Below are 23,821 nucleotides of genomic sequence, written 5' to 3'. Positions count from 1 at the left end.
AGGTTTGAAATGATGACATTGTAGAACTCAGCACACTGTTGAGAGATACTTGTTTCCTAAGAATTATAGTACATACATGTAGCTGTTACCTTAAAAGAATTAAGATCTTTTCCTAAGATGGTCAGTGAGCAGTTTTTGTTGTCTACAACAAATGTAGAATTAGAAAACAATTAGTAAGAATGAATTTGACACAAAAAGATATTAAAGCCTTAACTTTTCAAAAAGTTTGTGGAGACTACAAATAAACTGTCTGTTAAAAAAAGAAGAAGTAAAAGCTGAACTTTCAACAAGACCACAAGATAGACTCTACTACTGGTCCTTTTTCCTATTAACAGCTGATTCAAACTGACCTCATTATAAGAACAATGCAACATTTGCTTTCCATTGGCAAAATGTAGTTTCCACAACATTTTTCAAGGTTAAATTTTCTTTGTGAATGATGAAATGAAGCTTCCTTGATGCAAGTTTGATAAGTTCTACATTTAATTTACCCTAAAGAGTAAATCGTACTGCAACAGTTTGCCCTGAATTTTCCTGTATAAGCTTATAATAAAGTTTGTTTTCTGTTGCGGAGATCACACAAAAAGAAAAGAAATACAAATTTCCCAGTAAATTTCAGTCACAGTGATAGGATATGTGCAGCAAATTTCTAAAATTAGTATTTTTCATCATGAGAACAAAGCATCTACTTCAGAATCCACTGTTTGGGGCCTCAACCTCTTTGCATTCTTTACCATTCCCTGCTTGGTTATACTTGGCCAGTGTTAAGGGAACTGGCACTAGTGAATTTCTGAGCTTGAAGAATTCAATCATGTAAGAAAATTTAGCTATTCTAGTGTTTGACACTCCATTACATTGATCACTTGCCAAAATTTGTCCTTTATTTACTTTTTGTAGCATTTTTATTCACAGTATCCTGATGTAGTCTCCGCAACATAGTCTCCACAACAGCACCATCACTTAGAATTGTTAATTAAAATGGAAAAATATGCAACATTAGTTAAATGTATTGTCAGTTATAGTGAGTAGATGATATGTCCTTGCAAGTAAAACAGACAGATATTTTTGATCTATCCAAGAATGAAAGAACTTCTCACTTAAGTTTGGTAGAACAAAAATAATGGAATTTCTGAGTGGTCTCTGCAACTTACTGTTGCATCCCACTCATCTGATACTGAGTGAATTACGCTACTGTTGTGAATAGCTCTACTGAACATCTACCACACAACAACAGTCTGCGTCTGCTTTGTAGTCTACGTTTTTAGATATATAATAAATCTCTGAATGTAGTCTCCGCAACAGCGGAATACTGTGGAATGACCAATTTAAAAAGGTCATTATTCCTATTGCCCATTTCAAACCAACCTTAATGAGTAACTCCATGTTTGAGTCAAACAAATCAATTCCATTCTAGATCTTCTTTTTAACAGTCAAGGAGTGTTTTTGTTGCAAATCTTTGTTAAGGCACTCATGAAGTTTCTTATTTGAATCATCTTCAAATCAACCGATAGCATGAGTATTTTGGAGCAGTAACTCTTAAAGTTGTTAATAATTAACAACTTATAAAAGAACGTCCCCTAGATTTTTTGGCCATTTTGAAAGTGTTCAAAAATAGCTGAATTTTGGCATGTAGGCTTTGTTGTACCTGAGAAACATTGCTCTGAATTTTTTTTGGCTGGGGCGCTCTTCGTTCTCGAGAAATAACGTATGCAAAAAAGGCACACGGGTTGGAAAAACCGAGTGGTTTATTGCATACGCAATATCTCGAGAACGAAGCGAACTTTAGCGTGAAAACTACGGGACATTGCTTAACATACCTGAACGAAACAGCATGCGAAATATGAAGCATTTTCGAAAAAGTTCACCTTTGATTAAAATACCTGACGCCCTTTTCCCTCCGAGTCCTTCAAATAAACGAAGCCGGGCCTTTGTTATGATAAACAGAGCCGATCCTTTGTTATAATAGCCAAGCCAAGCCTTTGTTATAAGTCGAAGTCTCGCCTTGGTTTATTATAACAAAGGATTGGCCCGCTGCGACTGCAAGGACTTTGATTTTACTTACAAACCAGCAAAATGTCAATTTCACGCAGCTTATATAAGCTCAAATTTGTTGATTTCAGGTCAAAAGTGGTTAAAATGTTGACTCACGTTAACACGTGATGGCAAGGATGTTGATTTCTCTTAGAAAGCAGCAAAATGTCAATTTTACGCAACGTAAAAGCTCAAAAATGTCGATTTTAGGTCAAAAAAGGTTTAAATGTTGATTTCATGTTAACCGTGATGGTAGGGATGTTGATTTCACTTAGAAAACAGCAAAATGTTAATTTCATGCAGCGTATAAGCTCAAAAATGTTGATTTCAGGTCTAAATAGGTAAAAATGCTGATTTCACGTTAACGCGTGACGGTAAGGATGTTGATTTCACTTAGAAAACAGCAAAATGTTAATTTCACGCAACGTATAAACTAAAAATTGTTAATTTCAGGTCTAAATAGGTAAAAATGTTGATTTCAAGTAACTCGTGACGGAAAGGATGTTGATTTCACTTAGAAAACAGCAAAATGTTAATTTCACGCAACGTATAAGCTCAAAAACGTTGATTTCAGGTTTAAATAGGTAAAATATGGCGGCCGGAAAATAGTGTTAACATCTGGAACTTACTTTGGTTATCTGGGACAATGATTATGTGCACTGAACAAATAAACATCAAATTAGCACTTTTCCAAATACAGCAACGTCTTAAATGGCTAAAAATCATGAGATAAATACATATTTTTCGACAAACGCGATTGTAGCTTTATGTCACGCACCGCCTAACAGATTAACAAATGAACCCTTCTGCGCAACGTACGGGTCTCCATACATCTGCATGTCCGCTGATCCCAGAAGTTCAAAACACTACAAATCATGCCGATATTTTTTTTTTTTATTTTTTATTTTTTATTTTTTTTATTATTATTATTATTATTATTATTTAAAGTAACACGTCTTAACAAATTACACGTATCACAAATTACAAAAATTACAATAACAAAGTACTCTGGCATGGCTACTCCGATACTACAATGTACATTACTTATTTACATCAGGTGTTACTTACATTAGGAAAACGAATAACATAAAATAATTAATTAATTCTGACAGCACACATTAGCTACAATTAAATTAAACAGGATAAAAAGCAAGAAACAGAAATAAAAAGAGAAAGAAAAAAACAATAAAAGGAAAGGAAAACGTAAAATTACAAAATAAGCAAAAAAGCAAACAAACAACTCGTAGCGCGGGGAAGGGGGAGGAGGAACAGTTTCTAATCTTGATTTAATACAATTAAAAGTAACTTAGTCTATAAAGTTTGTGACGAGCATTGTTACGTTACGAGTACTTTTTCGGTGTTAATTTACAAATTTTCAACTTTGTATTTATAGTTGATTCTAGCAATAAATTCGGGTAGTACAAGCGAACTGTTGTTTAGTTTACTTATATACACATAGAAATTCATAAAAAGGAGGGTGTAATTGAATTTTCTCACTAGCTCCATATATGTTGGGTGTTTAAAGGTGGCGAAAAGCGTTTCTTTTGTATCTGGCTTAAAGTTTGAACCATTCTGAGTGTTAAACCAATTGATGACTTTGCATGTGAAGGCTTTTGTAAATTCGCAGTCGATAAAGGTGTGATTTATAGAGTCTGGCTCACCACAGTAGATGCAGTCACTGTCTGTATTTATCCCATATCTGAAGAGTTCTTTCTTTGTAATGACAATCCTATGGATAAGTTTGAATTGAAATTCTTTCAACTTATTTTCTTTGCATGTTTTTGAAGCCATTTTAAAGACATCTGTCCAATTCTCTGTGTCTATTGAGATATCTCTTTTCCATCTTTCCGGGCCAGTATGAGGTGATTGGTGTTTCTTAACAAGAAGTAGGCGGTAATAGTCTCTTGCCTTATACGTTTCAAAATTGATTTGATTAGTTTCGTTCAGTAAAAAAGATTTCCAGTTTTCTCTATAATTAAAGATCGAGTTTTGCCCTAGGACTCGCGCTCTGTTCTTCAAGCTCACAGGAATTGCACTCAAGATTTGATAGAACTGGAGAAAATTTGTGTTACAATGATATTTAGCATGAAATTCTTGAAAAGTTAGGTATTGACCGTTTTCATTAAAAAGCTGTTGGATCGTGTGGATACCCTTGACAAACCATTCCCTTATAAATAGCGGTTTTCCATCAACTAAGATTTCTTTGTTATTAAAGAGAATGGTTTCGGTTCCTTGATCATAATTGTACAGAGTCTTGATTTCATCAAATGCAATAAGTATGTCTCTGTAGAATGTTGGAATGTGCCCTAAATATTTGACATCGTAGTTACATCGAAGCAGGAAATTGAGACCTCCATGTTTGTTAAAAAAATAGTCCGGTACTACTTTCCAATTGCAGTTATCTCTAAAGAGAAGTCTTTTGATCCATGCAAGTCTGAGCGATTTTATCGTAAGTTCGATGTCAACCATCCGTAAGCCTCCCGAGGAAAGGTCTTGGTACATACTAGTCCGTTTTATTTTGTCCTTCTTATTTTTCCAAAGGAAACGAAACATTTTATCTTTTACCATTGGCACTATTTCCTTAGGGACGTTAACATTTGAAATTGAGTATATTAAGTTAGATAACCCCAAAGATTTAATTATCAGTACTTTTCCATAGAGTGTTAATCCTCTCGATTTCCAAATGTCTAAATTTGTCTGCAGTTTTTGTACTTTCAAATTAAAGTTCATCTGGTTATTACCTTTTTCGTCATAGGAAATATAGATTCCTAGTAATTTTGTGGGAATATTCATCCATTTCATCCCTAGTGGTTTGGTTCTATTATTCAACCATTTCCCTAACCAGAATGCTTTTGTTTTCTCTACGTTGAGCACTAATCCAGAGAAATTCCCAAAAGCACTCATAGTTTTCAGGGCTTGTTCAGCAGAAGCCACATCAGCACAAAATAAGTTGGTATCGTCTGCAAATTGGCTTAGTTTGATCTCTGAGCCAAAAATTCTGATTCCTTTTATGGTTGAGTTTTGTCTTATTTTGTTTGATAGTATTTCTGCTGTCAGGATAAACAGATATGGCGAGAGTGGGCATCCTTGTCTAACTCCTCTAGAGGGTTTAAAAAAGTCCGTTGCAAAACCGTTGTTCAAAGCTGCGCTTTCTATGTCCATGTAGAAGATCTCGATCCATTTTCTTAAGCTATCACCGAAATTGAATTTTTTGAGAGCACTTTGAATACAAGACCATTCCAGTGAGTCAAAAGCTTTTTTAAAATCAACTGATATTAATATACCTGGAGTGTTGTTCACCTGAGTTTGCTCCATAATATCACTTATTAATCTTACATTTTCTCCAATATATCTTCCTTTTATGAAGCCCGTTTGGTCCGGATGTACGAGTTTTGAGAGCATTGGCTCAATTCGCCTTGTGATGGCTTTTGATGCAATTTTGTAATCCACATTAAGTAAAGTGATTGGTCGCCAATTCTGTAAAAGCAATAATTCAGCGTCGTCTTTCGGTAAAAGCGTAATTATGCCTCTACGCTGAGAGACCGATAACCTCCCATGCTCGTATGCTCCATTCAGGCTTGCTAATAGATCTGCTCCTACAAGATCAAAGAAATGCTTATAAAATTCTACGGTAAAACCATCCTCGCCTGGTGATTTTCCGTTTTCAAAAGTCTCCAATGATTTTTTACATTCTCCGTAAGTCAAAGGACCGTCTAAAGCATCTCTTTCTGCATCGTCTAGTTTAGGAATTTCCATGCTTTCGGTAAACATTTCAAAGCTATCCTGTGCATCTGTTGTTTGAGAATTATACAAATTACTATAATATATTCGGATCATTGATAGAATTTGTGTTTCATCAGTAGTTGTTTCATCATTTTCCAATTTAATTTCGTTGATAGTTTTTCTATTATAGTTCCTTTTTTCATATCGAAAAGAAAAAAAAAAAATCATGCCGATATGAAATAAAATCAACGCAACCTGGATCACAGATCTATGTTACAATCGATCGCTACTTGTTGGCCATTATTACCTTTAAATGAAAAAAGCCGAAACAATCTAGTTACCAGTTCGAGAAATGCAAGCAGAACGTGATCGCAATGCATGCCGGGAAGGGTCTTTACACCTCGTGCGCGGGAAAACATAGCGGTCGATACAAGACAAATTTTATAGTCAAAAACCAGTTCTCGCTTTCCAAACTTTGACACTAGCAACGCTTGGCAAATGGGCCACAACTCACGAGAGGGTATTTTTCTTGGGCAAGAACTGCTCTTGGACTTTGCTGCCTGGCTCGATCTGACTTCGAACGCCGATAACATGATTACGGTATATCAGCTACCTTCAAAGTTTCAGAACACATTTTGATTCTTTAAAACGTGCTGATGACTTACGGGTTTATCGAGGCTTTATGATGCCTCTCAACCACCAGGCAGGCACACAAGGTACTTTAACACTATGCTTAAGATATTAGTTGACAGAGCTCTAATGCGGCACATCTCTTTTTTGTTTGATGGTATTTCGTTTGCCGCTCAATTGATTCACGTGTTGTGTTTACGTCACCATAACCGATGTAAACAATCTGTTCCCAGATTTCTGCTCTATATACTATTTTCCTTTGACTTTAAGACAGCTAAGATTCAGTGGAATACACTATAAACAGTCTGCCTGTTTGCTGTTCAACAAAATAATAAGGTTTCTTTTGTTTTTTGTTCAACAAAAGATCTCCAAAAGATGCCGCTTGGAAAACTGAGCTTTTTGCATACGTTATTTCTCGAGAACGAAGAGCGCCCCAGCCAAAAAAAATTCAGAGCAATGTTTCTCAGGTACAACGAAGCCTACATGCCAAAATGCAGCTATTTTTGAACACTTTCAAAATGGCCAAAAAATCTAGGGGACGTTCTTGCACACGGACTTTCAATTATAATGGCATGTTCAGTTGCCTAGTGATTTTGAGGCGTAACCTGCCAGCTCAGTCTGTTACACAACACAGATTATGTACTCACCATAATCAATATCAAGTTTGATCTCATCATTGTCAATCTGTATAAAACGAGAAAATATACTGTTCATAAGAAAGATATTACAGAAAACATCGCTAGAATTAACAACTTTTCTGACACTTGTTGCTAGACTAACTAGAAAGTAAATGGAGAATCATTGCTATTGTTTAATAATTCAATAAGATTAATAAAAATAAAAAGGTCCCTATTTGCACATTTTAAATTTGCAATGAGCTTCCAAACATAGACTGCTAACATCTTACTCGATGACTCAAGAAATGGACCAGTCAATGAAAGGGAAAAACCACATGATTTTTACATGTTGATAAAATACCAGTAAGGATTCATGCACTTATCTATGAGGTAGAAACAAAACTTACCCTCAGAGGTTTTGTAGCAGTGCAAGCTAAGATCCCAAGTCGCACATCCTGTCCAAGCATAATTTCTATTTCAAGATCATCTCTGGTATAACCATGTAGATTGTCAGATTTTTTCTCAACACTTTGCTCTTCCTAGAACAAAGAAAAACAACCATAGTCACCTCCACAAAACTAGAAAAAAAAAAAAGATTATCATAATTACATAGCAATAACTGACCTCCCACACAGATGCTCTTAGGCCTCGTCACATGTTCTTTCCCCACAGAATATGTGACCAGCCCTAAGAGCATCTATGTGGGAGGCTAAGCAGCAATAGGAAGTTATTTTACAAAATAGTACCTTTGATTGGGGTGACTTCTGTTTGCTCGCTGCCTCATTGCAAACATTCCCCTCTGCAGAACTGGCCTTCTCTACCCTTTCTTTATCACCTACTTCCTCACTGACTGGTGATTCTGGGATGATTGTAGGTTCTGTTGCAGTATTCTCAGACTTTTCTGCTTCTGCCAAATGCACAGCAAAACCAGGAAAATAATGATACTCAAAAATCAATGAGAGATTTCAAACCATGTCAGTTTAAACAGATGTCCAACTCATCAATATTCATATGGCTAGAGTATAGGATGATATAGGATCCTGGTAGGGTAGGGTAGGGTTAGAAACTGAGGGGGGTGGGTGGTGTGCATGTTATTCTTTTTAATAACCCCCCCAAAAAGTGGAAAAAAATACATTGGTTTGAAAAATTTAACCTAGGTTGAATCAAATCAGTCTAGTTGAAATCATTCTGACCTAAAGCACACATTGACCTGCATGTACATCTTTAACACCTTGTAATTACTGTCAAATGGGAAAACACTTGCATAAATATTATGGTTCCCAAACTACCATCATATGCAGTTTTTTCACATTTTTGGCATTAGCAGCATTATCATTGGTCTTTGTTTGGTATCTCTCGATTGGCTGAGAAAACATGCTACATGTTTTTATTATTTTTTTTTTATCAAATGCTGACCAATAAGAATGCTTTGTCTCACCTATGATCTCCTCTTCATCTGATAAAGTTATAACATCCACTAAAATGAACAAGTTGATATAAATAAGATCAGAGTGATGTATCAAAAATACGGCAAAATGTTATGATCTTACAGTTCTTGTTTCTTTTGCCTGGAATGCTGTGACTTATAAGGAGCTCTGTTACACCCTCTGGACAAAATGCTGTGCTATTGTGGGTTACAACAGTACATGTACATGTACAGTGCATACTCATGTCTTAGTAATGTCTTTTTCAATTAAAAATCTAGTTGACAAGGTAGCAATGAGTCCAAACCTCATGCCTAAATTGCATGTTAGAGAAATGAAAGCTATATAGTACTTATATATTGCTTTGGTTGGGGGCAAGTTCTCAAAAAAAAAAAAAAGAATTAACTATGAGATTTCTGGTGCTACCTCTTCTCTAAAGTGTATCTGAACCATTGTGCAGTGCGTTAAAGGTACTAAATATACTAAAAAAATGCACCTGTATGGATAAACTAACCTTTTTTGGGAACATCAAGCTTTGCTTGTCTCAAGTTCTTTTTCTTCTTTACTTGTGGCTTTTGTTCTACAAATTCAAGGAGGAAATCTCATAATATTATTAACCATTCTCACATAACAAATGCATCATTAATGTTGGGTAACCATGAACAACGAAGATGATTTGTTTGACTTTGTCTGGAATAAATAGAAGACCTCTTGTTGTCATTTGACAAATACAATATGCTCTTCTATTCAATGAAACTTCAATATTTTCTTGTTGGAAAAAGTGAAATAAAACATTTAAAAAATATCATAACAGCGTTTTAACTAAATGACACGTTTTGGCATGGCATACATGTATGTCTAACTGAAGATGCCAAACATCACATTTTTGTATGTCAACTTTTATCCACTGGCAGTTATAGTAAGTAAATTTTCATATTCACTTGCCCAGTGGGCAAGAGCTCAGGTACGTCCTATGCCAGCTAAATCAAACAAGGCAACCAAAGACTTGCCAGGGCAGGCAAAATTTGAGAGCTACTTGTCCGAAGGAGGAGGCGGGCTGGCCTCATGGTTAGTGCCCTCATCTCCAGATCGAGCGGTCTGGGTTAGAGCCCTGGCCAGGGACATTGTGTTGTGTTATTGGGCAAGACACCTTACTCTCACAGTGCCTCTCTCCGCCCAGGTGTATAAATGGGTACTGGTGAACTAAATGCTGGGGGTAACCCTGCGATGGACTAGCATCCCATCCAGAGGGGAGTAGAAATACTCCTAGTCGCTTCATGCTTTGGAAACCGGGATAAGCGCCAGCCTGATGGGCCACTTGGCTTGTATGCAGACTTTACCTTACTTGTCTGAAGGACAAGCTGGAATCAAAACTTTTGGAGCCCTGTTAATAATGTAAATATTATCAACAATAGTACAATGAACAAGAACTGTACCTGTATCGGAGTCTTCACTGTTTGACTTTAATGATATGAAACAAAAGGAAACAATGACCTTTAAGACCTTAAAACTCTTTTTATAAACTAAGACATTTAAAGCAGTTCTACCATTTACATGTGCAGCTAAAAATATTATTGTCAGGCTTTTCATTCTGACCCAGTTAACAATCACAGATGTGCATTTATTCTTAAACTGGAGTCTCTCTATCATACCCATGTCTACAGGTACAACAGGTGTACTCTAGTGGTTATTGTACATATTGACTGCTTCTCTTGCTGCAACAGCATACATGTGTAGTGTTCACCAGACTCACAAACATTTAATTAAGGAAAGCTCAGTTCAACTTACTTTTGTTTGATTCTTTCTTTTCTTTAACATGAAGTTTGTCTGGCTTCTTTCATTATTTGATTTTTTAACATCTGACATCTTTGCCACTGATCCTGGCTCTAACAACTTGGGAACTCCATTTCTATGTAATCTATTATTATTGTATGTCCGTTGAACTTTTGGCTTCCTGTCATCAGCCAGAGGATAAAATCTGTCCGGTGAAAGAGGTCTTCTTGGTGTTGCAGCTTGTGAAGGGAAAACATCTTTGCTGCAATGTGGGCACTTTTTGTCCAGTGACAACTTCTGGTTACAGGTATTACAATAATTCGAATCAAAACAGTCATCATAGTTGTCATCGGAAAGAACCTCCTTTGACGAAGCTGGATTCTCACTAAGTCTTGATTTTTTTCTGAAGTTGCTATCTGAATTAGTGTCCACACTCTTTGCCACACCGTTATCAGAGTCTGTATTGAGTGAAACACCCACATGTTCTCCTTCCAGGATACGATCTAATACTGAACGACTCTCTCTTTGCTCTTTGTCTAGAACACTACAACTTCTTTGTACAATAGTTTTTGTAGTGTCTGCAGACACAGAACCATTACATCTCTCAGCTGTATGAGCATTTGAAACTGCAAAATTAGACCAAACAAAATAACATTATTACATTATATTTCATGGCAAACAAAGTAGTTAAGAGTTAATTTTGCAGATAGTGATTCATTTAATGGTGGACTTTGATGATGGGGTGAACACAGGCAAAATAAACAGGACAGAACAGAAGACAGCAAAACATGTAGATATACTTTATTTGACAAACTAAACTTGGTTACAATTTCAAGGCTTCCATGGCATTTCTCTTTGAATTCATGATCTCTGTGTTACTGGCACAATGAACAACCAGTCAAACTAAGAGGTCACATGGTGGGACCAAAGTCAGTTAAGAGGGATAGAATGCCAAAAGAAGTAAAGAAATGAACAATGTAAATACCATATTTATTTGATTATGCACCCAACCTCAAAAAAGCACCCACTTTGAGTGAGTGCCCACCCTGTATATAGGAAAAGTTAACATTAAGTGCATCCCCCCTCCCACCAAAAAAAAAAAAAAAAAAAAAAAAATGAAAATGAAGTGCACAAGGGGAGAATTGACTACTAAGAGACTTTCCTGAAGACCAAGTGTTTCCAGTATTCAGGGCTTGAAAAAAGTGCCGTCCTGTCATCCGGGACAAGTAGATTTGCGTGACAGGCAAGTAACTTTTCATTCTCACTTGCCCAATGGACAAGGGCCCAGCCAAGTCATCTGCCAATTAAATTAAAAAAGGAAAACTAACACTTGCCCAGGGCAAGTAGCATTTGAGAGCTGCTAGTCTGAGGGGCAAGCTGGAATTCAAGTTTTTTTCAAGCCCTGGACTATTTCAAAAAAACTTTTACTGAACAGTTAAAATTCTGCTTTGGTACATCTTCAAAGCAATTCAAAGCAGATGTTGTTTCTTATTTTGGGGAAGTCTAGATCTTTTGTAGGACATCAAAATATTTAATAGCATATAGAGGCTACACAAGTACAAGGGATGAGGATAGGAAAGAGTACCCAGAATGATTGTGATCAAGCTCTGTAAAACAACAATTTTCTTGATAACAAACCATGACTTAACGAAGGTTCTGTTCCTAAAGAAGTCAGCTTTGAATTCCACCCAGAAGATGGCGTCCCAGGGGGATCGGCATGTTTCCATCGACGTGTTCTGGGAACACAAAGTCCTTGTCTTCGAAGACGATATCCAATATCTTCTGATTTTCTTTTACCAGAATAGTTTGCATTGTTTCTTTGCTTCTGATTATGTGAGTCCCTTGTCAGACAGCCTCTATTCTCCTCTTCTTCATCAAATGAAGAAACAATCCATGAATTGCCTTTCTTGTCTTTGCCATCAGGAGAGCCAGGTTTTTTTTTAGGAATTTTGAATGATGAATTTTTTGCATTGAAGTCCTAAAAAAAACCAGACAGTTCATGTCCATTGTAGATACACAATAAAATTATAGATTTAAAAATACATCCATCAGTCAACATAATTTATGATGTAACTTGGTGGTCAATTGAACAGAGATGACATGAAGACTATACCTAAGATGTATAGTATATGTAGGGGTTACTGATCAAATTTGAGACGCTGAGAGGCATTTCAATACAATTTCAGAAAACCAGCTCTATCACTGCGCAACACTCTCTATTAGCCTGTGTTCAACTATCAATAGCCCAACCTTCCCACAATAGTTTGCGGCAGTGTGACTCGATAGTCAGAGTGTGACTTGAACCTAAGATTCACTTCATGCTATGGACACATCAGGGTAAATGCAGAAACCAGTGAACCTCCAGGGTTCTCTACTTCCCAAGTAAGGTTGTTCAAAGCCCAGTTAAGCTAACCCAGGATTGATGAGGATTTTGATTTCAGTTTTGAAACTTTTTGGTGAGGTTTTCTGTTTATATTGATTATCCTTCAGCTACAGTTGAGTTTGAATAATCTCAAATCGCACCAACTGTAAGCAGGGAAAAACATTTTTTACTAAAAAAATTGATAGTTTGGTTAACATTTTATCTTGGGTTAGTGTTAACAGCCTTTGAAACAACTTGGCCCTGAAGTCATAATGCAAACTTACATTGGGACTTCTGTGTCCATCTGACAGACATTTCTTGGAGTCACTGGAAGAGGATGAACCTTGCTGTTCACTATCACATTGATCATCCTCAAGTAAACACACCTCACTGGGAAAACAAATGATGTGATATTAATGACCCTCCAAAAGAATAAATAAAAGTTTTGTAAATATGATCACCTAATAAATGACAAATAAAACCCTCCATCCAGTGTTGTTTTTAGGTAATTCATTATTGTAGATTGGTATCTGGTCGTTAAGCCCTCAAGTTGATAAGCTCCCAAACAGAAGTTGAAAACACTTTCTATTTCTCATTCTTTAAAGTGTGAATTGTGGGGGCTCTTCGACTTCTGGTTGGGAGCTAGGGGCTAATCAACCTGGGGGGCTAAATGATTTACATTATGTAGATTTTCAAGCTTTAGTTCTGTTGCAGTGAACTGGCACTAAGTATTTGCCATTGGAAAAAATCTTGTCATTATCTTGCCAAATTTAACAACAAATTCTCTTTTACTTGATCTAAATCATCAGTGAACTAAATTAACAAAAACGCATTGCATGTCACAGTTTCCAATTTACTGTTCACCAAGCTTGCTTCAAAGAAAATCAGAGATGCCGAAGACTTACGTTACACTGATCTGAAACAGAAATCAATTTCAATTTCTTATGGCAGATATGAGGACAACTTAGACATACTCATTCTCTGGAGAAAAACTTGGCCCACTGACAACCCAACCTGTGTAAGGACTTTTCTCAGCTTTATCCAGGCCTAAAAATGGAAAATCCACCACGTCAGAATATTCATCTCTCTCGAGAAGCTTGAAGATCAAATCATTGAAAATTTTCACATGACTTTTCACTTCATAAACTTCTAAATAGGAAATATGTTACCTGATAAAAGGCCTCGACTCATTTTCTTTCTCTACCTCATTACAATGGCACAATATAAGTCCAACATTTACAGAAAAATCGGTTATAGAGAGAGCGTATTCTCTTCCTTGTCTTCGCGTCATTTACCCGCCATTTTGAATATTACGAAGCGCGCTCTCGGCCTCGTTTTGGTGCTCCTCTCAAAAGTACAGCGGACGAAACAGCGGACTCGATCAAAACTGTATGCGCTATCTCCTGAGCTTCGCGATGTAAACAAAGAACTGGGTCGTCCAGAAATAAAATGCGACAAGTTGAAAGGAATCTTTGTCATTAACCCGTGGATCTACACTTTAGCATGCAAGGTAATTCGAACGTAGCTACGTGAAGATATAGGATTGTTTATTGAAGGTGTTCATCAGAATTAAGTCATCAGTTCTCTATAAGAAGGACGTGCGTACAAACTGATCCCCATGTACCCCGTTGTTACACCTTTTACTTTCTTTTATCATTTTCTGGAAGACCTTTCTTGTTTCCGCCGACTATCTAAATTTTGTCTTTAAATCCATTGCTTATTTTTGGTGAATTTTCTACAGTTTGATGCTCTGTTACTGAAAAGAAATCCCAAATATTCAAATTGTGTTACTTCGTTAATCAGTGTTCATGTACACGTCGACATTATCCGGTCGTGAACTCCTTTTCCCAAAAGCTATTGAGTAGTAGTAATGATACAAAGCGGGGAGTCTCAAAGGGAATCTATTCTTTTTTGCTGTTGTTTATTTAAAACAACTGTATGCATAATATATAACGGGGTTATACTGAAATCTGGCCGTACTATCAACGCTATTGTAACACCATTTAATTCAAGTGGAAGATCGATTATATAAGCTTAATTGCCCTTTTGTAACTACTTTGCATACATTATAGTCAAGGTATTCGATAACTAATTGGAAAATATGTGTGCAACAAAATAACCTTCTATAACCCCTTCTCATGTGATGCAATATACTTCACAAACTTGGGTACCTGCAAAATATGTATGTATTCAAGGACATTCCCTAAGAGATACCTTACACCATAAATTTCAAACCCCAATTTTCAACATTTGCTATTTATAACTAATTTTTGTCCATTTGTATCCATCAGGACGCCTTTATTGAATTAGTCAATAGATGCAAGGTTTTGCCTGTTTTATTCATGGAGCCCTTTGCTCATGACAAGGGAGAGGGAGCAAAGAAAGTCATTGTAGCTTCAAGCAGCTCCAGTACTCATGGCCTTAGAGCAAGATCGTCAAAAAGTTCAGGTTCTCCAAGACACAGCAAAAATCGAGCCACAAAATCTTATGGCGGAGCCCGCAACTTGAATGGTAGCTTGATCAGTTTATCATGGCCAAGCACCCCTGACCTAGGAAGCCAGTTATCACCTGGGAATGCAAGCCCAGAGAAAATACCCCTGGGGCACTACAGAACTGGAAGCAGCTTTGGGAATTCCCTTCCAGGAATGCAGCTTAATTCTAATGAGTTTCTGTGTGACTCTAGTGTTGCAAAGTTTAACGCTGGACTCTTTTCATCAATCACTAGTCACACTAGTCAAGAGTTAGATGTAGAAGAAGCCATGGATATTGATCATCAAGAAGTTAATGATGACGCTGCTTGTCCTGAAGAAGGTAATTCATCTGAGCCAGGAGCCTCAGAAGAGAAGAGCCTCTCTGGAGGAGAAAACAACACTCTTTCTTCGGATGTTAGCTCAAAGGTACAGCAATAAATTAATACATTCAAGTAGTATAAAGTTAAGTGACAAATGTCTTGACTATTTGGATTAGAAGCCTTCTGAATGTGGGGTATGTGGGGCTGCTGCTTCTGTGTACCATTAAAAGTGTAGTGCTTCTAGTCACCCAGAATTATAAATCTATATAATCTTTGCGAATTGTAACAATTACTAAGAATTGTGACTAGTATAGTGTCGAGGGGGACAGAAGAAGGAGTAACACTGTAACTGGACTATTATTTCTTAAAAGTTTTTTGTTTATTATTTGTTTCCTGGACAGGAACCAAAAAGGGAAATCCTAGTTGCAAATCGCAAGAAGGAAGTGAATGAACAGAAGCCGCAATTATCGAAAACTACTTCGACTACTTTATCAAACAAAAAAAGAGCCATTTACATAGTTCTTCATGTCAGCACTATACGGATTGGAGAGTTGATTGGAAAGGCCTCTGCTCCTGTAAAGGTGAAGCAGTTTATATAATTTTTACTTAGTGATGGTTCTTGATTGTGATATTTTCTAAAAGTACACTGTGTGGTTCCAGAAAATATCTATACTTCCCCTGGCACAGAAGGGATTTTTTCTGAGATCTCCCACCCCCTCTGGAAATTCCAATTAAGCTTCATACATTTATTTAAAATGTGTTGGTCTCGCAGAACCCCCCAACCCCCAGGAAATTCTAATTCCTTCTAGGGGGGAGTATCTAGATGTTTTCTGGAACTGCACATTGTAAATATATAGATCTACTTTATTTGCCTAAGAGTTCCTGATATAAATGACTAACTTAGGACTGATTTAGGCACTTCAATGTTTGCACAGATGTGCTGCTTGTGAAAACTTTAAGGACACAACATTGATCCCAATGTACAACTTGCACATGAGCATGCATGAAATAGGCCATATTTGATATATCAATGTAATCTAGCATTGTTCTGAAGCTTTCAGGACAAACTTCTAATTTTGGTGTTGTTTTCTTTGTATCCAAGTCTCTTTTGGGAACTGAGAAACAAGAAACTTAGACAAATTACAATTTTGACCCAAAAGCCACGGAGCCCTGTTAGAGTATTGATACATGTATATCAAACATGACCTATTATTATGATCATTGTCAATTTGATTCACACTGGTGACATTGCACTTGTCAATTTACACATTACCTAAGCAACTATTGTAGTATCTACATGTAAATCAGTACTTGCAGAAAGAATTAAAATTAATAACCAATTTTGTAAGTTATATTAAATAATTCCTTTTTACAGATATATGCAGAGAAAATGTTCATAGAAATGGATACTAATGAAGGTAAAACATGCACAATATAGTAATTTGATTTGATTTGATTTACTTTGGTTTTGGTTTGGTCTGGTTTGCTTTTTGCTGAGTCACCAAGTTGTTACATGTGCCAAAAATGATGTCTAAAATGAGCACTTTAATTAAATAGCTGAAACATTTTGATGTCTTCCAACTCGCGTGCCTTAATTAGGCATACAGGTGTAATTTTTCATATGTGTGGATCAAAAACTTCACTCATGCTCCATTTCACATACCCTCTAAATCAAAACCAACTAAACACCATGTGAAATGTTTGTTGAGCTAGTACAGCACTAACTGACTTACTTTCAAAAAATTTAGATAACCTCAATTTAAGACACAGATGATGTGAAGTTGTAGAAATCAAAGATTAGAAACAATATTGCTCTCAACCACCATCAATGACTCAACCACCATCAATGACTTAACAGTATGCATTCGTTAGGGTTCAGTAACTGACGAAGAAGGCAGTCTTTGGAAATCCTATTGCCCCCAGAGTAATTTTTTTGTGACTGAAACATTGACTAGAGCAAGGAGAAAAAGCTTATTTAAAATCAGACATCTTACATTTCATAAAGTTACAGCTTACATGCAGTGAGTGTAATGTGTGTTTCACTCACCACAACTATGACTGATGATAATGTTGCATCTTGAACTTTTTACTAAATACTAATATTTATTTCAGGCATAGGTAGCCAAACTGTGTCCTACCATTTCAGAATACCATGTAAAGATTTGTTAGAATGCAAGGTAATGTTGTTGGTAACAGCCACGTGCACCTATTTACACAGTCAAATAAGGGCAGACTTTGTGTAAATGGCTTAAATTTAATTTTTAGTATGAATGCTTTTTGTAAGTATCAAGAAGTCAAGGCCGACTTGCATGACACTAGAAATGCCATGAATTAAATACTAAACTGGTCAGCAGAATTGTTGCTAAGGGTTGGCTGCCAGCTAATTTCACTGGTTGAAAGAGAACTTAAATATTCAGCTGACAGAAAATAAGCCTTGGTGTAGTTTTATTTTGAATCTGCTTTTGGCAGAAAGCCGGGTGCCCAACATAGTGTAACTTGATTCTAACTAAACACTTGACTTTAGAGTTGACTTCTGTTCAGGTTGTCAAAACATTTGGTTATCAAGCACGGCCTTTCTTGAGACTGCTGTGACCCAAATGATCACACTCTTCCATAACGGTATACTTCATGCAAACCTCTGTAGTGTCAGCTGGTACAGCAGGCAGTAAAGAATTAAAAGTTACCACTGACAATAATAATAATTAATGTAATGTTTAATTACACTTTAAATTCACTTTGGCATAACAATTGTTCTGGAGCTATAGTTGTCATTCCGAGTCTTTCATTCACTTACCTAACAAAGTTTTTGCATTTCCTCTTTGTTCCTTGGAAGGTAAATTTTGGTGGTGCACCATTACTTTTTGTTGTAAAACCAACTGCTGCTGGGGCGACTGCCATTCAAGAGAAGTGTAAAGAAAGAGGGCAGTTTCTGGATCCTGATAGTAAAGGTAAGGGTACATATCATTTACCAAATGTTATAAAATTACATTGTATGCATTAGATACTTTCACTTGCTGCTTCATGAAACAGTTATTTGACTGTCTTTCATGGAATGAGGGTGTTTGATTGTTTAGCATGAGAAAGTTGTAAATCAGCCAGAAGATCAATGTGGGTACTGATCAAAATAGAGTCAGGGCAGGAAAAAATATTGAAATCATGTGGCTCAGTGGGCCAGTACATTTCAGTTTTCAGCTGCCCCCAGTAAGGTAGTACTTGCCCAATAGCTGTGAAATTCATTCCTTATCACTTGCCCACTAGACCACCAACCTTCCATTTTCACTTGCCCAAGAGCGGTGGCCTCATGGTTAGTGCGCTCGTCTCCGGATCGAGCGGTCCGGGTTCGAGCCCTGGCCGGGGTCATTGTGTTGTGTTCCTGGGCAAGACACTTTACTCTCACAGGGCCTCTCTCCACCCAGGTGTATAAATGGGTACCGGCGAACTTAATGCTGGGGGTAACCCTGCGATGGACTAGCATCCCATCCAGGGGGGAGTAGAAATACTCCTAGTCGTTTCATGCTACGGAAACCGGGATAAGCTCCGGCCTGATGGGCCACTTGGCTCGCATGCAGACTTTACCTTTTACCTTTAAGAGCAAAATTTACTTGCCCTGGGCAATCAGACCTGGGTTTTTTCCTGCCCTGAGAGGTGGTTGGAGTTATGTTAGACTTGTCCCAAAGTTGAGCTGTGAAAGCTGAGCTCCAAAAGTGAAAATGTCAGTCTGTACACCTGCCTTGCCGCCTACCTGGCCTCCCGCCTACCTCCCTACCTACTTATGTTTAATGATTTATTATTTACACCACAGACATGAAGAAGCGATATATTGTGCTGGTGATGAATTACAAAGTGGTTCCAAGAGATATCAAAGCTGATTTAACTGAGTTGGTAGGTATTGAGTTGAATGATGGTAATCACTATAACTCAGTTCATGTACATGTATCTATCTGATTGGCTATTAGCAAGCCTGATTTTTAGCACAGAAATAGCACAGTATGCATGCCATACGTGTAATTGGAATGGTGTAATAGACCAATTTCGATGTTAAAATATTAAAATTGTTCCGGGGAATAACTACAGTAATTATGGGGTTTATTCCTCAGAGCCTCGTGCTGAGGTCTATTGTTTCAGGCTGAATTTTAGTATATCGAAATTGGGCTATCGGACGGTGCAATGTTTGCAATTGGACAGTTTCATTGGACAATACGCATCCCTTTACGCATTCTTTCTTGGGCAGAAGTATTTGAATAGATTCCTTTTCCCATACATCTTGGTCACATTTTAACACACTCAACTGTTAAAATATTTAATTTTATCAAGACGGTTAACCGATGTTTATGGTGATCAAATTTTCTTAAAGTTTTGCCTAATTGGTAACAGGTATTAGAAAATTGTCACGATAAAAAAAAAATTCAAAGGAATATCTTTCTTTCATCGTCCTCTTTGCCTTCTTCTAGTATTTTTTTTTTTTAATCAATTGGTGTGATTTTTGGCCCATTAGGAGTCATAAAAGTGTGTAGCTCACTAAATGCAAAAGAGTGCACTTTTCACAGATCTAGTCATGTATGTACATATATTTTTTATTTAGTTTCAGAACCGTTTCACAGAACAGTTGACATGGAGTGAGCTGAGGTACACCTACTTATGACTAAACAATTTTAACTCAAACTAGATGTGAGTCCAATGTCCTTAAATAATAATAATTAATAATTATTCACTGGGTTTCCTAATTGTTAGGAAACCCAGTTTTTTTCTTAAGCTTTGTATTCTCTTATATTTTTTTTCTTTTTGTTTCGGTGATAAGTGTAAAGGAAGCCCAGGACATACTGGACAAGAAGGAGGAAGCTTGCGGCTCCAGATCTGTTGAAGAGTCAAAGACAACACAGTCACCGCCGCCTACAGGCCCAGTGAATATCGAACACAGAAAAATATTAACGCCTAAAGGTAGGTTTTTTATGATGTCTCTTAGTCTCTTATAAAAGCTAAACTATCTACATCAACACTAGGCCTCTTCCTAAGTGTGAACAGTGTAACATCATCCGGTTTTACGCAGAAACTGCTAAAATGCTTTTCTCCATGTATTAGGGGGTATTAACGATTTTTCGACGCGTTAGCGGTGTTTTGAAACTTGCCACAAGTCGACCTCGTGAGTTTCAGGGTAGAATAGCGAAGCGAGCCCCGAACTTTTGCTGTGCGAAGACGAAGGACTTTCCTAAAAGCCTACGATTTTTTGTGCGCGTTTTGCTAGTTTTTTTTTTAACTCACATTTGTGATACAAGAGCGTTGTGGAATCGCCCTTTTATGTTATTGCCAACGTCGAATTCTCACGTAAAACTGCAACAAACATCTTCGAGATAGCGTCCGTAGTAAGGATTAAGGAGTCAAGGTTTGACCTCCTTGAATCTTTGTTTGCCTTCCATCGACATCACCTGTGCTAGTATTGGTCAGAGAAAATTGAACATAACGATACACTTACATTTGCGTCACAAATGTCAGAGTTTTTATAGCGTTCCTACACTGTCTAGGTTTAAATCATTCACTTTTGTCAGTAACAAACGATGATTGTTTGTTTCTACAGGAAAACATGCTCGCAGGGAACTCTTCTCAGACGGATCCAAGTCTGCTCCGGTAAGGAATTCTCAATTTAGTTTTCCTTAGATGAGGCACGCTTTAAAGCGATGCTTAGTGGAATTATCTTGCAACATTTACTCAATCATACATTTACGTAGTTGACCAACACGATTTGCTACGAAAAAATAGCAAATTTGACTTGGAACTTTGTAACTGCTGCTGTTAAGTTCCCAAGACAGGAACACTGTTGTTTAATTCAGACTCTGAGGTCCATGGATACAGTTGAACCAAAGCAAATTCATTTCTATGTTTGCAGTCCAAAATGTCCGCTGCTCCTTCTGACACTGTAGAAAACACTGAGCAAACAAAGGAGAAAGATGACCCAGTAAATGCCACAATACAAACACGAAGCAGACGACGAAAAGCCTCGGCTATCACAACGAACAGTGACCAACCAGTTACAAGCACCTCGGAACCCGTTAAACCAGATATTCTTCTCCATCATAAAGAAATGGAGTCGCACATCACCTTACTCGATCAGCACAGCAAGGAACAAAGGGAGAACTTACAACAACATCAGAAACTTCTGGAAATAGAAAGAGGAAAGCTGCAAGAGATGGAAGAGGAGAAAGAACGCCAACTTGGACGGATGATGGATTTGGAGATTAGTTATTCTACAGATAAAGAACGTCTGTGTGAAAGAATCCGAGTTTTAGAAAACGCTTTGGCGGATAAAGATCACTCGTTAACTCAACAAGCTGTTAATATGACCTTTTTAACTAGTGAATTGGAGCAAGAACGAGTTTCTGTACGGCAGCTTCGAAGCGAACTCGAACAAGAACGTGAAGCCAATTCGCATTTGCGTAAAGTTCAGAGCGATCTTGTGCGGGTTCGCCTAGCTCTGGATGAAGAGAAAACTGTACGTAACATGAGGGAACAACAGCTTAAAGAGAAAGAAACAAGCTACCATGGTTTACAAGGAACTTTGGGTGAAGAACAACAAGTGAGATTGAGATTAGAAGAAGAACTACGCCAAGCTAGGAGTGCTTGCAGTGAGTTAGAGAGAAGGCTGGAAAATGAACGGCTGTCAAGTCAGTCCAGGCGGGAAGATATCCAAGCGAAGGACGATACTATAGCAGAACAACTGCGTCTCTTGCAGCTGGAACGTGAACAGAAAGCAGACTTACAGGAAAGATTAAGAAATATGCAGATTCAAATGGATCAAGAAAGGAACAGGCGCATCTCTATTGAGAGAGAACTTACCGAGGAAAGATTGACCTTGCAGCAAGATCGAGAGAACCTTGAACGAGAACGCGAACGTTACGAACAACGCATCCGCGACAGCGAAAGAAACGCGATCGAAAGCGAGCACCGCCTTCGAGAATTACAATCAGCGGTATCTAGTGCGCAAGACACCCTGGCCGAGTATCGGCGACTCGAGCCACGTGATTGGATCATCCGCCGTGACGAGGTCACCCTGTCTGAAAACAGTTTAGGTGTAGGGGCCTGGGGCAAAGTCTACGAAGGTTCATTCCGCGGGTGTAAAGTTGCGGTGAAGCAGATTCACGAGCTTATCCTGTCTCCTCATAATCGCAGATTGTTTGAGCGAGAAATGAGCATTGCGTCGCGTTGTCGACACCCGCATCTACTTCAATTCATAGGCGCGACAAACGACGACGGAAGCCCTTTGTTTGTGACGGAGTTGCTGGACACAGACTTGAGGAACATTTTGACCCAGCGCGCGTTACATCAAGAGGAGATCATTTGCCTCGCTTTGGATGTCTCTCGCGGGCTCAACTATCTCCATCTCAATAAACCATTTCCCATCATGCACAGAGACATTAGTAGTTCCAACGTGTTGCTTTGGAGACGAGATAACAGTTGGAGAGCCAAGTTATCAGACTACGGAGCGGCAAATTTCATGCGTCAGTACATGACGGAGAATCCAGGAGCAAGGATTTATGCTGCGCCAGAGGCTCTCACTTCTCAACAGTCTCCAAAGGTAAGAAGAAATTTAGTACTGAGTGCGAGCGAGTGCGAAAAAATAAGGAACGAGGGGAGGAGGTGGGGCAGAAAATGATTCCTTCCCTCTCCACCTCTCCCCACCGCCGTCCTTTTTTTGCTCACCCCATATCCACTTCTCTCCATTTTGGTTCAATCCAGGCGCGCTCGTTTGCTTGCTCGCTTTCTCAATCTCTTCGCCTAGAAAATGGAAAACATCTGCTACGCAAGCTATCGTACTTTTAAAGGCGCGCTCCTGTGGAGACAACCCTGCGACCACCCATACCTGCACTCGATGTGGTAGCCGACTGTCACTCCAGCATCGGACTGACCTGCCACAGCCGACGCTGTTGTCACCACGGTACCAAACGACGACCCAGAGGATAACCTATGTTCGACATCTACCCAATGGAATTGACGATTTAACGAATATTGTTATTTTTTGTACTATTTTCCTTACAGACTTGTCTCTCTTGTTTTCTTCTAGGCGGACGTTTACAGTTTCGGTTTATTGTTGTGCGAGATGTGCATCAGAGAGCTTCCAGTCCCCCAGCAGATCCACCAACAAATAGGCCTGGTAACTAACGGTGTCCTTCGAGAGCTCATTATGCGTTGTGTCGCGAGGGATCCCGAAGCCCGTCCCGCTATAAGTGACGTCATAGCAGTGTTGACGCAGCAAGCTGAGTCTTTACGAGCACAGGGACTGGTGACAATCAATGGACGAACGGCTACCTTGTAGAATCTTATCTTTCAATCTTTATTTGTCTTTATCTCGAGATTTGGGACTCTTTTTAAACGTCCAAGCTCTCTTTATAGACTTTTATGTCGTTCGATAAGATGTTTTATCGTCGCGCTTATTTGTGTTTTTATGCTTTACAATACAATAAATACAATAGTTATGTTA

General features: G+C 38.0%; 2 protein-coding genes and 1 long non-coding RNA gene across 3 annotated transcripts in view; 1 reads left to right on the top strand and 2 right to left on the bottom strand.

The window, feature by feature from the left end:
- Positions 1 to 13,868, bottom strand: part of LOC110060439 (uncharacterized) — a 24,560-nt gene extending 10,692 nt beyond the window's left edge. Inside the window, exons 1-12 of the mRNA XM_089283219.1 lie at positions 13,730 to 13,868; positions 13,535 to 13,607; positions 12,845 to 12,950; positions 11,837 to 12,176; positions 10,214 to 10,824; positions 9,862 to 9,886; positions 8,940 to 9,005; positions 8,440 to 8,478; positions 7,748 to 7,908; positions 7,409 to 7,540; positions 7,032 to 7,068; positions 90 to 142 (exon numbers count right to left, since the gene is read on the bottom strand). Of these exons, the coding sequence (XP_089139345.1) occupies positions 90 to 142; positions 7,032 to 7,068; positions 7,409 to 7,540; positions 7,748 to 7,908; positions 8,440 to 8,478; positions 8,940 to 9,005; positions 9,862 to 9,886; positions 10,214 to 10,824; positions 11,837 to 12,176; positions 12,845 to 12,950; positions 13,535 to 13,607; positions 13,730 to 13,751 (1,665 nt within the window). The 5' untranslated portion in view covers positions 13,752 to 13,868. The remainder of the gene's footprint in view (positions 1 to 89; positions 143 to 7,031; positions 7,069 to 7,408; positions 7,541 to 7,747; positions 7,909 to 8,439; positions 8,479 to 8,939; positions 9,006 to 9,861; positions 9,887 to 10,213; positions 10,825 to 11,836; positions 12,177 to 12,844; positions 12,951 to 13,534; positions 13,608 to 13,729) is intronic.
- Positions 13,733 to 23,821, top strand: LOC110060438 (uncharacterized). The gene is made up of 12 exons (XM_089283218.1): positions 13,733 to 14,070; positions 14,852 to 15,457; positions 15,753 to 15,932; positions 16,727 to 16,769; positions 17,464 to 17,528; positions 18,185 to 18,299; positions 19,154 to 19,233; positions 19,934 to 19,977; positions 20,150 to 20,289; positions 20,924 to 20,973; positions 21,233 to 22,918; positions 23,405 to 23,821. Exons 1-12 carry the CDS (start codon positions 13,774 to 13,776, stop codon positions 23,654 to 23,656), a joined length of 3,558 nt encoding a protein of 1,185 aa, XP_089139344.1. The 5' UTR covers positions 13,733 to 13,773; the 3' UTR covers positions 23,657 to 23,821.
- On the bottom strand, positions 15,720 to 18,246 carry LOC149117477 (uncharacterized). Its single transcript, XR_016205670.1, has 2 exons — positions 18,146 to 18,246; positions 15,720 to 15,924 (listed from the first exon to the last, which is right to left on the bottom strand). It is a non-coding gene; the product is annotated as an uncharacterized LOC149117477 (long non-coding RNA).

Source organism: Orbicella faveolata, unplaced genomic scaffold, assembly GCF_042242905.1.
Source record: "Orbicella faveolata isolate gen_17 unplaced genomic scaffold, um_ofav_v1 contig_12, whole genome shotgun sequence".
Taxonomy (NCBI): Eukaryota; Metazoa; Cnidaria; class Anthozoa; order Scleractinia; family Merulinidae; genus Orbicella; species Orbicella faveolata.
This window is presented reverse-complemented; position numbering and strand designations above follow the sequence as displayed.